Raw genomic sequence first — 16178 nt, 5'->3', positions numbered from 1 at the left:
GAGGAAGAAAATAAAAGACTGAAGACCTGAGGTAAAACTAAATAGAACTATCTCACCATCACAAAATGTGAATGGGAAATTACGAAGTTAGAGAAAAATATGACTGTGACTAATCTAATGAATGGGGAATGTAGCACTCAAAAATGAGTAAATTTTCTATTACTTATAAATATGTATCCTTCCAAAATCATGAGATATGTACATTTTCTAAAAATAATTGTCTCAATATAACATGGGTTATTTGCTACTTATCGCTAAGAAATCATTCAGCTTGGAAACCATCAAAACTGCTAGTCCATATCCAAGCATACAGACATGCTTAAACAAGCTGTTTTGTTACACATAGATTTTTAAAAAATCATATTTTTCATGTGTATCTGCTTATTTTAAAAGGTCATAAACAAAACCCAGATGTGCTTATAGACTCCACAAAATTCCCAGACTTAAATGAATAGTCATTGAATAGGAAATTTCAAACCATTTCCACAAGCATTTACCATTATCTTAAGCTAACAAGGCTGCTTTTATAGCAAAGCATAATATTTTCATATGTAAGGTAAATTACCAAGTAGAACTGTTCTCTTTTAGTGAGTTTGGATTTGAGAAGATGAATTCTATAGGTAAGACCTAAATACTCAAGATATTACTGTGATACCCCTGTGCACCTTAATTTTAGACTTGTGGGGAATAAACAAGCAGATAACACCAGGAACAAAGTTTATACAAGACTGTAATCCTCACCCCTGTGCTGCGCTCTGCTTCAATAGAAACCTTTCTGCTAGGCTCAATAATCTCATAAACCCTGTTAGAGAAGCTACATTTCTACTATTCAAACTCAAATCCAGACTGATTAGGTTGATATAGCAACTTTCTTAATCTCTTTTTCAAAAGAGAATTAGTCTGCCTGAATTTTGAATCTAACTCTACTTTCTTTGAAATAGTAGATTTAACCATTTTCCTTAGTCAAGCTAAAATTAGGTTCTGGTTTAAACAAGAAAGAAACACTAAAAGGAAAAGAAATACTATAAAAGAAGAAAACAATGAGACTTTTTATGGGACATCCAGCATTTATTAACAATCTTACTGTCATATTTTAATATCCTAATGAATAGTCTATAAGTTATTCTTTGTTTTTAATTATCTGACTACCTTTGGAATAGTTAGCTGTTTACTAAAACTGTGGTGAAAACTGTCCTTTAATCATCCATCATTTGTTTTTAACGCAAATGCTTTATTTACAAAAGCACCTCCCAGCTGGTGTGGCTCAGTGGTTGAGCTTCAACCTATGAACCAGAAGGTCATGGTTCGATTCCAGATCAGGACACATGCCAGGATTGCAGGCTTGATCTGACCCCCAGCGGGGGCTGTGCAGGAGGCAGCTGATCAATGATTCTCTCTCATCATTGGTGTTTCTACCTCTCCCTCTCCTTTCTTCTCTGAAATCAATAAACAATATACTTAAAAAGCTTCATTTGCTATTTATATAGCAAATAGGACAGATACTTGTTTTAAATGACTCTGTATTACTTCAATTAAAAATATTTAATGTTCTGAAATCCATCCAAATAAACTAAAAATATATATTTTTTAGGGTTTTGTGTTACATTTAAATATATTGAAAATATAGCCTCCCTAAAGACATGACGTATAGTAGATGCTCAATATCTATATTAAAATAAACAAATCAATACATTTATAAATGAATTTATCTGAAAAGCTTTTTCTCCTTTAAAAAACACCTTTGGCCCTAACCGGTTTGGCTCAGTGGACAGAGAGTCGGCCTTCGGACTCAAGGGTCCCAGGTTCGATTCCGGTCAAGGGCATGTACCTTGGTTATAGGCACATTCCCACTAGGGAGTGTGCAGGAGGCAGCTGATCGATGTTTCTCTCTCATCGATGTTTCTAACTCTCTATCCCTCTCCCTTCCTCTCTGTAAAAAAAAAAACACACCTTTGATGTTAACCTTAATTTAACTATACAACACTCTAATTCAATGATCTGTAAGCATTTTTGATTGTTTCCCCTCTCAGTAAAACTTTTTAGCACAGTCCTCCATATATGCATTTTTATGTTTTATATACTTATCTTTAGTAATATATTAAATATATTGTAAACTCATACTTACAAAGAAACCAATTTTAAAATAAAGATACAGTAATCAAGGTCTGGTTAAAGTTAAAATTATTTTTATATGTGATTTTAATGCTTGTCCTGGCTGTAATAGATACAAATGAAAGGAGAGAATCAATGGCTGTGACTATCACATTATAAAACTCTTTTTTTCAACTCCCTCCATAATCTATCATTTTTCATGAAATTTAGCTTGCATATTTTTATTTTCCCTGAAGCTAGGTGATTTGTGCCAAGTAACCACAAGATGATTCATTTATATTTATAACCAATGGGCTTAGGATAAACTACAGTTTGAACAATTTTTTTAAAGTTTGGCAAAACTGCTGCAATATTCATGTGTATGCAAATAAAATCATTTTTATGACTGAAATCATTTGTAGCTATTAAATCAAAATGATGGGAACATTTTCTTGATATTTTCCCTCAAATACTTTCTCTAAGCTGAACTTTCTTTGAAAGCAGTTAATTCAAATTGATTGTTAAAATGTCACCTTTGCCCTGAGAGAGTAATTTTTTAAAAAAATTTCTCCCAAAACTTCTGATAAGTATATCTCAAAAGTTTCCCAAGCTAATGCACCTAGTAATTTTCCTAGGATATATGAATCTACAACTTTTCCAGATAATACCAAATTGTTTTCAAAGGTAGTTGTACACATTTACCTTTTCTATGCTGTTTTCTCTATGTTACTGTGGTCATTTTTACTATAGCCAAAAGAGCAATTATTTCACCCAATGGAATATGTGTTGTTGTTTTTTATTTTAAGAAAGCACAGAATAGCATATGACTTTAAATTTCTTTTTAAAATAATAAATTTAAAGGTTTATAATCATGTTCTGCTTAGTGTTTAAGTATCTTGCTGGCCATGAGGGTGTCATATACTCATTAGCTGATATATCAATGCACAATAAGACTTATGTTAAAATTCATCATTAAGATGACGTAGTATCATATATAATATGCTATTTTTTTAGACTATTAGCATCTATATTCATGATGATTTATCCCAGGGATGCAATATTGGCTTAACATTCAAAACTAATAAAATAATTCACTGTATTAATAAACTTAAAAAGAAATACCATAAAATAAGAATATTTCAGATCCAAATAGTTACTCCAAGAAGGGAAAGCCCCCAGGAATTTCCTTCTACATTCTAACTTGTGGAAAAAACAGCATGATTAAGAAGCCCCAAATATTACAATGTCTGTACTAGGTGTATTTTATTCAATGTGATTATGACACCAAAAAAACTAGATTCACTTTTGTTTCTGAAAGGATCTCTAATAACTCAAGATAAGAGTAGAATATCTTCCTGCCTAATAATTACCACATTATAAACCCATGACATACGATTATACTACTTTTGTAACCAGATGTAAAGGTCAGGGGAAAAATAAATATTATCATTACTATGTATTTAAGATTCAATATCTTATCTTTAAAAGAAATACTCAACAAAGAAGTGGTATTCATTTGAAGCTGTAGTAATGATTAAGGCAAAATAATTGTTTAAACTCAATGAATCTGAAGTTGTCTTGTTATTTTATCAAGTACATTTAATAGTTACAGATGCATATGCAAAAATGAATTTAAAACTGAAACTTGTAAATTATATCCATTATTTCTTACTCTAAAAACTTCTGGAACTTAGAGGTGACAGATATGCCAGAAAGTTCTCTTGCCAACTAAAACAAGGACAACCCATCTCAGTTATGAACTGTCATTAGTAATTTAGCAGAGCTAGAAGGCAGTTCAGCCGAGTAGACAGAAAATTAAAACATGGGCAGGTCCTGATTGGAAATTTATTCATAGCAGGTAATGATATAGCACAGTCAGGATCCCTGGCATTACTCAGAGTGAGAGATTTAATTCTGAAAACTTTGATGATGGTTCTTGAATCAGAGATTATAAATGGTGACAGGTTGTGACATACAGATAGGATGAAATGAGCATCAGCAACATATCTCTACAGAAGCTGATTCTATATCAGATCATTGTAATTTCAAAAATTATTACAAGTTTTCCAAAAAGAGGCTTAGGCCTTAGGTAAACCATTTTCATCTATACTCTTCAATGGAGTGTAATATTAATCAACATATCTAAGGTAAGGATAGGAAAATAACTCATTTTAAAATATGAAATATTCATTATAGTTTCTGAATTCATCTGAATAAGGAACAAGCCTAAAATTATAGGCAAAGTAGCTATTCTATGGGAAGGGTCATAGTGAAGGCTTGGGTTTCCTTGTGTATATTCATATAGGGGTTATTCATTAAAGGCCGTTACATACAATTTATGTTATTTACATTTATAAAGAATGTAAATAACTTTTATGTTGGATTTTGTGTGCTTTTTTATATTTTCTAATTATTGACAATAGCATTATTTTTAAAAGAAAAATGTGTTTTTTAAAATTGCCTATTTCAGCTATAACTGTCTACCACAGAAATACAGGCAAGAAAAATCATATTCCCACATAGACAGGTATTACAATACATCTCTTTAGAATTTGTAAAGTAGAATATTCAGTGTGTGAGGCCAACTTGTTAGATATGGGAATTTTAAAACATAGCCCTAAGATTATTTAATGTTCCTTTCATGGAAAGGAGGGGTCTGTGTCCTCTACCCCCTGAATCTGTAACTGTTTGACCAACAGTTTACAGCAGAAATGATGTGTCAATTTCCAGATCCAGACCTTAAGAAATGGCTGCCTGCATGTCTGTCTTTTGAAACTCTCACTCTTGTGAGATAACCAGGTAGCCAGTGGAGTGAGCTAAAATGGGAGGAACTGAGGCCCTTTTAACCCACAGCCATGGCTGAACTCCCAGTTGACAGCCAGGGTCAAATGTCAGTCATGTGAGTGAAGCATCTTTAAAGTGAAGGCTCCACCCCCGAATGAAGTCACTCCATCAGACAGAACATGGAAAAGAGAGGTGAATTATGGCCAAACTGTCGATATAGAAACAAAATGAACAACTGCTGTTGTCTCAAGTCACTAAATTTTGGTGTAGTTTGTTAAGCAGCAAAGATAACCAAAAGAGCAGAGTAGGATTTGAATCATGAATGCTCATTATAAAATGGCTTTCATATTACAGGAAAGCATGCTACATTACATATGCCATAACCAATCAGAATAGAAAGAGGGAAAAATAAAAAGCCTGGTAAATGTCATCAGACTAATATACATTTTGTCAATAAAGTTTTTAATAAATTGCACATAATGTTGAGAAAATAATTCCAATAGTATGAGGAACTATTTTATATATTGAAGAATCTAAGTATGTAAGAAATTTAACTTTGGTGATATATAATGGCTTTGTAACCAATAGTATAAACCTACATAGGAAATACTACTTCTTTAAAATTTGGAAAATTTTGTTGTAAAATAGAACAATATCCAGAATAATACAAATTCATTGTTAAGAGGAACTAAGCCTATATGACAAAGTAAAGTAAAAAAAAAAAATAGTAAAAATAAATAATAAGCTAAAACTGTAATATACATTATTATCAAAAGTAAGCACTTGAGAAATATTAAAAGTTACTTTAATAACAAAAGAAAACATGATTAAATAAAAAATTTTAACTAAGTCTTGATTGCTGTAGTAGAAATTCTTAAAACAATTATGTATAATCCCTTTCCTTTAGAAAGTTGATAACTTGAAATGGACTTAGAGTTTATGGTGCAGAAAAATATATTATAATAAATATTTTAGTAAAATACAGAATAATTTTACAACATAAAATATGCCCACTTAATATATATATATTTTTAAAATACAGTTCTACAGAAGAATAATTGCTTTAGGATCAAATTTAACCATTTAATGTATTACTTTCATAAGACTCAGTTCTACAGGATAGAGTTAAATCTTATTCACCCAACTATGAGCCAGAGAATTGAATTAATTATACTTCTTGTCCATAATCAACATTTATAAGATTTATGCAATAATGTAATTAGTGGAGTTATATCACAAAATTAGAAAAGGTTTAGTCCTTTTCACTTGTTATAAATCCATACTATAAAAGGCATAACTGAAAAAAATGATCAAAACACCAAATACCTTTACAGAGAGAATTGTATTATTCTACCACCTTCTTAAAATTAAAAAACTGAGAGCCAGAATGATTAATTGATTTATAGGAGAGTGAAGCTAGGCCTGGAACCCTGCCACCCGCTTTTGCCTCCTGTGTCTTTTCTCATACATTATTCTGCTTCAGCTGGCATGAGTGATTCTTATATGGCTATGAAACACACAATCATGTAGGGTATTAAGAAAAGAGTGTAGCGAAACAATTTCTTCCATATAGAAGGCATCTAATTTGTACTGAAAAACTAGAATTTTTCATTTCATCAAATTTTTTGCTAAAACATTTTTCTGCACTACTCATTTTCCAGTATGTGAATGTTTGTGTAATATAAAACATCCAAAAAATTCATTAAATTCTTTCCAAAACACTTATTATTAAAAAATTTAGTTGTACCTTACTTTTAATATGCCTGATAATGATTTTCATTATATTTTTCCATATGATAAATTGTGGAACAAGTTGAGAGTATTCTGGCTTTTTAAAAACTTTTTTCCATATCATGCTAGTTAGACTTAATCACTTAAAATACCTATTTAGATGATAAAAGAAATCAGAGATGCATTTAATTTTAAGAAACTGTTTCAACACTGTATCTTAGCTTACTATCTTTAAGATGGCCATGAGAATAATACTTACCATGCATAAGTAGAGTTGTTATTCAGAATAAATAAAATGTATGGCTATATAGCTAAAACATTTGACACCATGTAGGACATAGTATATTGCATACTAATAAGTTTTAGTTCTTATAATTATTTAGCTATAGTCAAAAACATGGTAATATTATTAAGATAGCAAAACATGAAGTACAATTTTTTTAAATAGCCTACTTAAAACAATGTGTATTTGTTTATTAAAAGGAGACTTGCTATGGTTAATTCAACCTAATAAAGTGGTCTTTTTGATATTAAAAAATGCTTCACATTAATCCTCTTAAATGGGAATATAGTCAATATATTTTAAATGGCAGAAGATTTGTAAAACTAAAATTTAATGCAACTTACCATGAATATATGTTATAAAAAACAAGCCCAATTCTATAAGTACCTTAAACATTCTTCATAAAATTATAAAAACTCATTTTAAGAAATTAAATATCAAAAAAGTAACAAAAAAAGAAATTAAATATCAGTGAGGGTATAACTACAATGAATTTAGTGAAATCACATAAAATCAATTTTAAACAAAACATTTCAATATTACATGTACCTACCTGGAGTAGGCAAACAATCGACTATCCCAAAGATCATGATTCCCTCTAGGTCCAGAATGAAAATAACAGGAATCTGTCCCATCAAACATATTCAATCCATCCTCTGAATTTTTTGAAGCATGGCTGTGTACCATATCTAAGAGGACTATAATACCCATCGAGTGAGCTGTATCAACCAGTTCTTTTAGCTCTTCAGGAGTTCCATAACGGCTAAAGATAAAGAACACAGCAAAAACAAGATTGCATCATATTTAAAGCAAATAGCCAATCATTTACTGTGAATCAATTGTTTTACCAGCATTGCTACATACTTTAGATATGCAAATGCAGCATAATACTTTGATACAAGTCAAAGTTGCTTAATATTTGTTATTGAACAAAGGCGGTAAAGAAGTAAGGAGCAAGGCATATAAACATGAATAATTAACAAGAAAAATGCTCAGAGAGGAAGAGCAGGGGGGACAGACATGAGCGAGAGGCATTTGAAGAACAGAAAATTGGCGAGTGTAGCTGGCATGGAATGATCAAGAAAAAGATGAGATCAATCAACCAAAGGACTTGTATACATGAATATAAGCATAATCAATGGACACAGACACTAGGGGGGTGAGGGCATGTACTGGGAGAGGGGGTGGTCGGGGAGAGGTCAATGGGAGGAAAAGGAGACATATGTAATACTATATGTAATACTTTAAAGAATAAAAAATAAAAAAAAAGATGAGACCAAAGGGATGGCCAAGACCCAAATCACATGGGGTCTTATGCACCAATATAAGACCTTTGGCTTTTATTCTGGAAGGGAATCATTAGTGGGTTCTGTGCCAAAGAGTGACATGACCTAACTTTTATTTTTAATGGTCATTCTGGCCACTGTGCAGAAAGTAGTTCATGTGTAAGGAGGGAGGGAAGTCTATGGAGATGTAGGAGGATAAGAAAAAAATAGAGTGACCAGTTAAAGACCTATTAAAATAATATAGGTAAGAGAGAAAAGCAACTTGGACAGAGTGATAGCAGCTGAAGAAGCCAGATGTGGGATACATTTGAAATTACAGGTGGCTAGGTTTTATGATAGTTAGAGGAACAGAAAAGAAGAGTCAAGTACATTGCAAAAGTTTTTGGCTTGAACAACTGGAAGATGGTAATGTCATTTTACTGAACTAGGGAATATGGAAGAAAGAGGAGGTTGGAAAATCAGGAACTTAATTTGGGATATGTTAAGTATTAGATATGTATTAGATATCCCAATGTCAAATAGACACTGACTGAAGTTCACAATAGAGGTCAGGACTAGAGAGTTAAAGTTGGGAGTTGGCATATAAAGTATATTTAAGCCATAAAAATGGATGGGACTTAATGAGACCCCAAGATGCTTCATATACATAGAGACAAGCTGAGCACTGGGAGATCCAATCTTTACTGGTCAGAAAGAGCAAAGAAAATAAGAAAGAAACAACAAGAAAGGTGGGAAAAACAATAGGGGGTAAAATATACTGAAAACCAATGAAAGAAAAAAGTTCCAAGAAGGTGGGAGCAACCAATTGTGCCAAATGCTGTTGACAGTACAAGTAAGGGCTTATCTTTTAGACGTGACAGTATGGAGGCTATTAGGACCCTTGACAAGAGAAATTTCAGTGAGGAGGTGAAGAGCCTACTTGGAATGAGTTTAAGCAAAAAGAGCAGTGGTGGGATTACAGAAAGTAAGTAAAGGTTATTTTTTCAAGGAGAATTGCTCTAATGAAAAAGAGCTAAATTGAATATAGGTGGGGTTTTTTCCTATGTCTTAAATTCTATCTACCTATTCCCATTTCACTCTTCCCCAAGTTAACTTTTAATTATGCTTTAGATCTCAGTTCTAACATCAGTTCATATCTAATGTAATATGATCAGACTTCTGATTCTATACTATTATAGTACCCTGTTGTTTTCTTATTTGCTTCTATTAGAAATCCTAATATGTAGGATTATTGGATTCTGTCTATGTGCCACCACAGTATAATCTCCAGGAGGCAGAGACAATGTTAGACTTGTTCAACTTGTGGTCATTCAGGTCAGCACCTCTTCAATGGCTTAGGACCCCTTATGTCTTTCTCTCAGAGCCACATTCCTTTGATTTCAGCCTGGGAAGGACAGTCCTTTTGTAGGTAGTATATGTCCTACCAATGGACTCCCCAGTCACCTTCCTACATGAGTCAATCTTTTTCCATAAAAGGATGTGAGCTCTGGCAATAATGACTTCCATAAGACATGACTTTCTGATTAAAGCTTGGGCTCCCAAATACATGAAAATTTCAACAGGTAACTGGATATTCTTTTTTTTAAAAAATATATTTTATTGATTTTTTACAGAGAGGAAGGGAGAGGGATAGAAAGCTAGAAACATCGATGAGAGAGAAACATCGACCAGCTGCCTCCTGCATGCCCCCTACAGGGGATGTGCCCGCAACCAATGTACATGCCCTTGACCGGAATCGAACCTGGGACCCTTCAGTCCGCAGACCGATGCTCTATCCACAGAGCCAAACCGGTTTCAGCTGGATATTCTTTATTATATGTACACATATAATACCTTAATAAAAAAATTGAAGAAAAAAACAAACAAACAAACAAAAAAACATTAAATCAAGGCCAAACTCTAAGGCTAGCTGAGACGAGTATCTATGATCTTAGTAAAAAACACTAAGGTTCTGTTGACTCTGTTGACCCTAAAATAGTTTACAAAATGACATCATATAAAATGTAAAAATTCATTTTATTTTGTTTTTGCTTAGAAAAGAATGGATATAATGGGTCTTTCGTTTTACCTTGAAGCTGCAAAGAAGCTTGTGATTTGGTAGCCAAAACTGGCATAATAAGCATGCTCCATGATCGCCATCAATTGAATGCAGTTGTATCCTATATAAGCAAAGATCAGATAGAGATTAAAAGCCACATTAAAAAACAATAAGAATATACATATATATGTATATGTATATGTATCTATATATATATAGATACATATACATATATATATATGTATATACAGAATTCTTATCTAAAGGCATTAAGTTTTACATATGATCATCTATATACATAAAAACCTAAGCGACTGTTCGACCATTCGACCATTCAACTGGTAGCTATGATGCGCACTTACCACCAGGGGGCAGATGCTCAATGCACAGGCATGGAAACATGGAACAAACTGATGAATCTCAGAGGGAAGAGAGGAAGGGGTGGGTGGGAAGAGATTAACCAAAGATCTTATATGCATACTAGAGGCCTGGTGCATGAATCCGTGCATGTGTCCCTCAGCCTGGCCTGCAGGGAGCGGGCCGAAACCTGCAGTCCAACATCCTCCGAGGGGTCCCGGATTGCAGAGGGCACAAGTCAGGTCGAGAGTCCCCATAAATGACCTAATCATTTTGAAAAGTTCTACTACTTTAATATATTTTGCTTTTCTGACCTTCTAACACAAATTGAACAGTTAGTTCTTGAAAGTTATACATACTCTAACCAGCTATTTCAAATGTCTTCATTTTAACAAGTAACAAATTATATGCAAATATACTCTTAATTTGGATTTAGAATATTAAAGATGGCAATCAGCATATGCTAAACTTCAGCTGCACTTGTAATATTCATACTAAAGATTATGAATGCTAAATAAAAGTAACCAATTGCATGCCATATACTTTTTATTGTACCTTTTTCCTTATATTTTAGTTATTCTACCATACAGCATAAAATACAGGAGCAAATCCATTTTTCCACAAGGTAGCTTTGACAGTCAGCATTAATTCTACTTTGCACTATTGCATGCACCTATAAAATTACTCTGAAGTTGCTTGTTGCACACATGTGCACACACATGATTGCATGCACACACACAACCTTCCTTTCTCTATCTGAAAATGTTGTGTGCACTAAATGAAGTGACTCAAAGAGGCATGGGACCACTGGAGCCTTGGAACATGGGCTCACACCCCATCTTTGCCTCTGGGGTGGGAGACACAGAGCCCCGCACCTGCCATTGGCTGCCAGAGCCAGAGCCCCTTTGTGAAGAGGTGCAGGGGACACAGGGTGCAGAGTCCAAAGCAGCCCCATGGACATTACTGTCTTGGATGTTACCATCTCAGAGTTCATAGAGTTGTTTCTGCAGAGCCCGCTAGTGACTTGGATGCAAACTTTGGGCCCATTCAGAAGTGGCAACCAGGACAACCTATGTACATGGATTAGGTGAATGGCATCTTTTTTAACCAAATCATGTTATAAATAGATCCCAGGCCTACAAATCAATGCATCACCAAGCAAATCAACAATGATGTGAATCCGCATTCAGAACTTGACCATTTGATGAGAAACATTAAGCCCTACTACCAGGAAGTTCTCCAGCAGCTAATGGTAATGAACTTGCCCTATGTTTTTATGACTGGCAAAGACACCCTGTCTGGGAAGAATATGGAGGAAATTAAGAAGGTGCTACTGCTGGTGCTGTGCTATGGTGTCCAGTATGAGGGAAAGAGGAGTGTATTGAAAGGATCAAAGAGCTGGATATTGAGGCTCAACCCAGAATTGTGGCCTGTTGAAGTGATCAACCCTGCAGGAGAAGGCAGTTAAGGGTGACCAGGCCGGCAGAGGAGGGAAGTTGGGGGCAAACAGGCTGGCAGCGGAGTGGTTAGGGGGTGATCAGGCTGGCAGGCAGAAGCGGTTAGGGGCAATCAGGAAGGCAGGCAGGCAAGCAGTTGGGAGCCAGCAGTCCAGATTGGAGAGGGTACAGGCTGGGCTGAGAGACAACCCCCTTCCGTGCATGAATTTCGTGCACCGAGCCTCTAGTTTAGTATAATTGGATTGATGTTGTCAAGCCAGGGTTCAGCCTAGAGTAGTGTTGTATGACCATGCTGTGTTTCTCTGACATCTTGGTTGCTGATGTTAGAGCAGCAGTGGACAGACAGAACATCAGCACACAGTCACGGCCAGAGTGGGGGAACGCTGGTCACAGAGGCCTTTAGCTACTGCAGTGTTTTCTGTCTTCAGCAATCCTTGTACCATCTCCATGAGTTTTTGGCATGTCTATATCACCTGTGTGATTACTTACATGTTTTCCCTTTAACTGACTCACTATTTCCACTTAAATTTATTTGAAAAGGAAAGATTAGTATCAGTCCTTTAAATGGAAAACCAGTATCGCCATTAAAAACAAGGTAACCATAAAAATACATACACAACTATTATACTGTTCAAAAAAAAAAAAATAGGCACTGCCTTTATAAAAAAAAAAAAGTTTTTCTCTCTGATTATTTGCTTATAATAAAAATACATTAATAAATACTTTTAAATGTTGTTACATTATAAAATGACAGAACACCTCAAATACAATGGTTCTAATATAATATATATTAAATATAATCAATATTATATTCTCTAAGCAGTTATTTAACTTTGGTTTCTAGAACCTGACTTCATTATCACAGATAATTAAGATCCATATATAAGGGAAAATTTTAACCATGAATTGCAAAACTTTCCTATAGCCAAAATTTGGACTGCCTAGCAAAAGCAGAATAATTAACTATACTTTTATATTGCTGCCTAGCCACTGGAGCAGGTGCTAATATGCTGTGAAATTATTTTTTTTAAAGCATACCTATAAAAGAAAAACAGATTTAAAGCATACTGAATCAATGATTCAGCAGTACACTATTCATTCTTCTCTATTTATTTCCATGAAGACAGACCTGTGTCATTACAATCCCAAACACAAACATCTACAACAATGTGCTTCACACAGAAGATACACCATTAATATTTGTCAAATACGTCATCCAGACAAGAGCTGTATATAGAATGGCTCTGATATAAAATAAGTTCCAGTCATCTTACAACTTTACAATTTTTCCCTAACAAACTAAAATGAACAGACTTTACTCAATGACCACTTAATGTGATAAAAGTTCTCTTCTGTAAAAAGTAATTATGCTTACATATTTATCTACAGTTTTGCAAGCCATTAGTTCTTATTACTTAAAATTGAAATTGGAATAATATCTTGAATTCTTATTATCCCATTTCTCTTTACTATGCTATCACTATTACAGGGCAATTTGAGAAGCCTAAAAAAAAATGCATTTATATTACATATTTAATCTCTTAACACAAAAAAGAGACACTTGTAATTAGCTTTTCTTATAAGAGAACAGATTCATTAAAATTTTATCTGAATAAAAATCACAGTTATTACTTACCAAGGTCTTTGATTCTTGGTAGTATATTACATGTAAAATGTTTATAAGAAGCTACTTTTCCTTCAGGGGAAGAAATTCCCACATGAGACTCATAAATTCTTAGACCTCTTGGCTTCTTTGGTCTGGAATGCTTAAACTACAGAATATAAAGTTAGATACACAATTAGAACATAAAGGCAGGTATGACATTAGCTGATTAAGCATGTTAAATAAAATAGTGGACCAACTCAGTCAAATAAATACTCTGGAAATGTTTTCACATGTAAAAAGAGAATGGCTACATCCATTAAATTTTCTTTTAGGAAAAAATACTTTTCAGAATCATGTTAATGAACCTATTTTTAAAAGAGAAATCATGTATCAGCTTCTGCCTCATCATTGAGTGAAAATATATTTTTGAGCCTAAGCCCTACAGAAAACATAACAGCTGTGAAATGCATACATAATTATTAAATGCCAAGCACTTATCAATAAGCTCTAATAACTTAGAGGACAGAAAAGTGAGTTCAAAGATACCTATAATTCTTGAATAAGACAGCCTTAATAATTACACTCACCAATACATTCATGAAATGTCCTCACTATTCCTTGTTCTTAAGGATACTGATAGTGCTTCAAACCCATGACAAGGAGAAATATTACATCACTGAAGAGTCTTTGATGAATTAGAAATTGTGATTAAGATTTTTAATAATAATTACTATTCTTTATCTGTCACTATGTATAGATTTTGTTTTCTTTCCCCCTTCAACCTCAGAAATAGGAGATAAAAAAAACACACCTCACTTTCATACTTCACTGGCAACAGATGATGAATCCGATATATGTATAGCAAACAGATACAATATGACATAAAATATTAAACCAGCATTGAAAAGTTGAACATTACTATAAAAATTATAAAAGTAAAATTTAATTTTCCTAAAAATATTGGAATAAGCATTTATTTAAAGATGTGTTTTTCTCACTTTATATGTGTGTTCGGGATCCCAGTGTATCCAATCATAATTCACTTTATCACCTTCACGAGCCACATACTTCGCCCATGGTGAAATACGATACAAAATCTCTCCACTTTTACTCCTAATAACTACCTAAAAAGAGAACAAAATGTTATTGTTTTAATATAATGCACAATAGTTTATGAGCACTGCTAAAAGATGGAAAAGGAAGAATGATTGTAAGAATCTAAACTACCATCCAGATGTGTGACCTTAAAGATGTTTAAATTCTATGGACCTTGCTTTTCTCATCTGCTATAGTATATGACCCTTAAAGTTACTGCCGGTTAGAATAATTTATGATTCTGTGGCAATTTCCAAGATTGCAAACCAATCATTAGAGTGGTTAATTAAAGTCAACATACAGTACATAATAAAAAGCCATGAATATTATTTGGGGACTGCAGTCAATAAATCAAACATCAGGAGGAAATAATCCTACTCTATTGTAAAAAAAAAGTGACAAGTGAGTTATATCACCATCTATTTCTTTTCCTTTCCAAAGCAAATAATTATAACATTTTCAAGAAGCTAAAGAAGAAAAAATGTTTAATTAATGCCTATATCATACCACACATACACACACTACCCTGCACATATTTTCTAACATTTTTCACTCTTCTATACTCTATTTATGTGGTTTTACCACATAAAACCAAAGATTTTACCTTTTAGCCACCACTCCTTTATTTGCCAATAGTATCAATATTGTTATCCTATACAATAACTAGAGGCCCAGGTAGGGTCCTTAGACCTGGCCGTCGATCAGGGACAATCAGGGACAATCAGGGCCTTCCGTCTGTGGGCTGGGGCCGTCCTTCCAGCTGCACCGCCGCCTGGTGGTCAGCGCATGTCATAGCAAGCAATAGAACTCCCAGTCTCTTGGTTGAATTCCCACGGGGACACTTTGCATATTAGCCTTTTATAATTGTCCCCTCGACCAGGAATTCGACTGGGAGTTCAAAGGGGAATTTGACCAGGGGCGGGGCTGACCAGCCAACCACCCTTGGCCCCACCCCTAACCGGGCCCCCCACCCCAATCAAGGGCAGGGCCAGCCAGCTAATGGCCCACGGCCCCACCTCCTAGCGGGCACCGCCCTGATCGGCCCCCACACCCCAATAGGGGGCGGGGCCATCCGGCCAACTGCCTGCAGGCCGGCTGGACCCCACCTGTGCACAAATTCATGCACTGGGCCTCTAGACAATAATAAAAAATAAGAATAAAATACAAACACAATTTCACTTTATCTATCATTTTAGATTTAGTATGAAATAGAGGACTGAATTTATTAGCATGATTAGATTAAAAAGTAAGCTACATGAACTAAGTGTCCAAGTGACTGAAATTAGAGCTTTTTTTAAAGTTCTTAGACCAGGAGCTATACAATATTCTCAGCATTGAGAGAGGACATATTCTTCAGTTTCCTTTAATAGAGAAAAGCTCAAGTTTGTATAATTAATTGGTAATTAAATATTTATATAATGTTTTACAATTTAGAAAGGACCTTCATAGT

At 34.2% G+C, this 16178-nt stretch overlaps 1 protein-coding gene across 1 annotated transcript in view; it reads right to left on the bottom strand.

Annotated features, from left to right (window-relative positions):
- GBE1 (1,4-alpha-glucan branching enzyme 1) overlaps window positions 1-16178 on the bottom strand; it is a 353762-nt gene that overhangs the window by 160140 nt on the left and 177444 nt on the right. Inside the window, exons 4-7 of the mRNA XM_079766240.1 lie at window positions 14632-14757; window positions 13664-13799; window positions 10244-10334; window positions 7443-7652 (exon numbers count right to left, since the gene is read on the bottom strand). Of these exons, the coding sequence (XP_079622366.1) occupies window positions 7443-7652; window positions 10244-10334; window positions 13664-13799; window positions 14632-14757 (563 nt within the window). The remainder of the gene's footprint in view (window positions 1-7442; window positions 7653-10243; window positions 10335-13663; window positions 13800-14631; window positions 14758-16178) is intronic.

This window comes from Cnephaeus nilssonii (genome assembly GCF_951640355.1).
Source record: "Cnephaeus nilssonii genome assembly, chromosome: 3".
Classification (NCBI taxonomy): domain Eukaryota; kingdom Metazoa; phylum Chordata; class Mammalia; order Chiroptera; family Vespertilionidae; genus Cnephaeus; species Cnephaeus nilssonii.
This window is presented reverse-complemented; position numbering and strand designations above follow the sequence as displayed.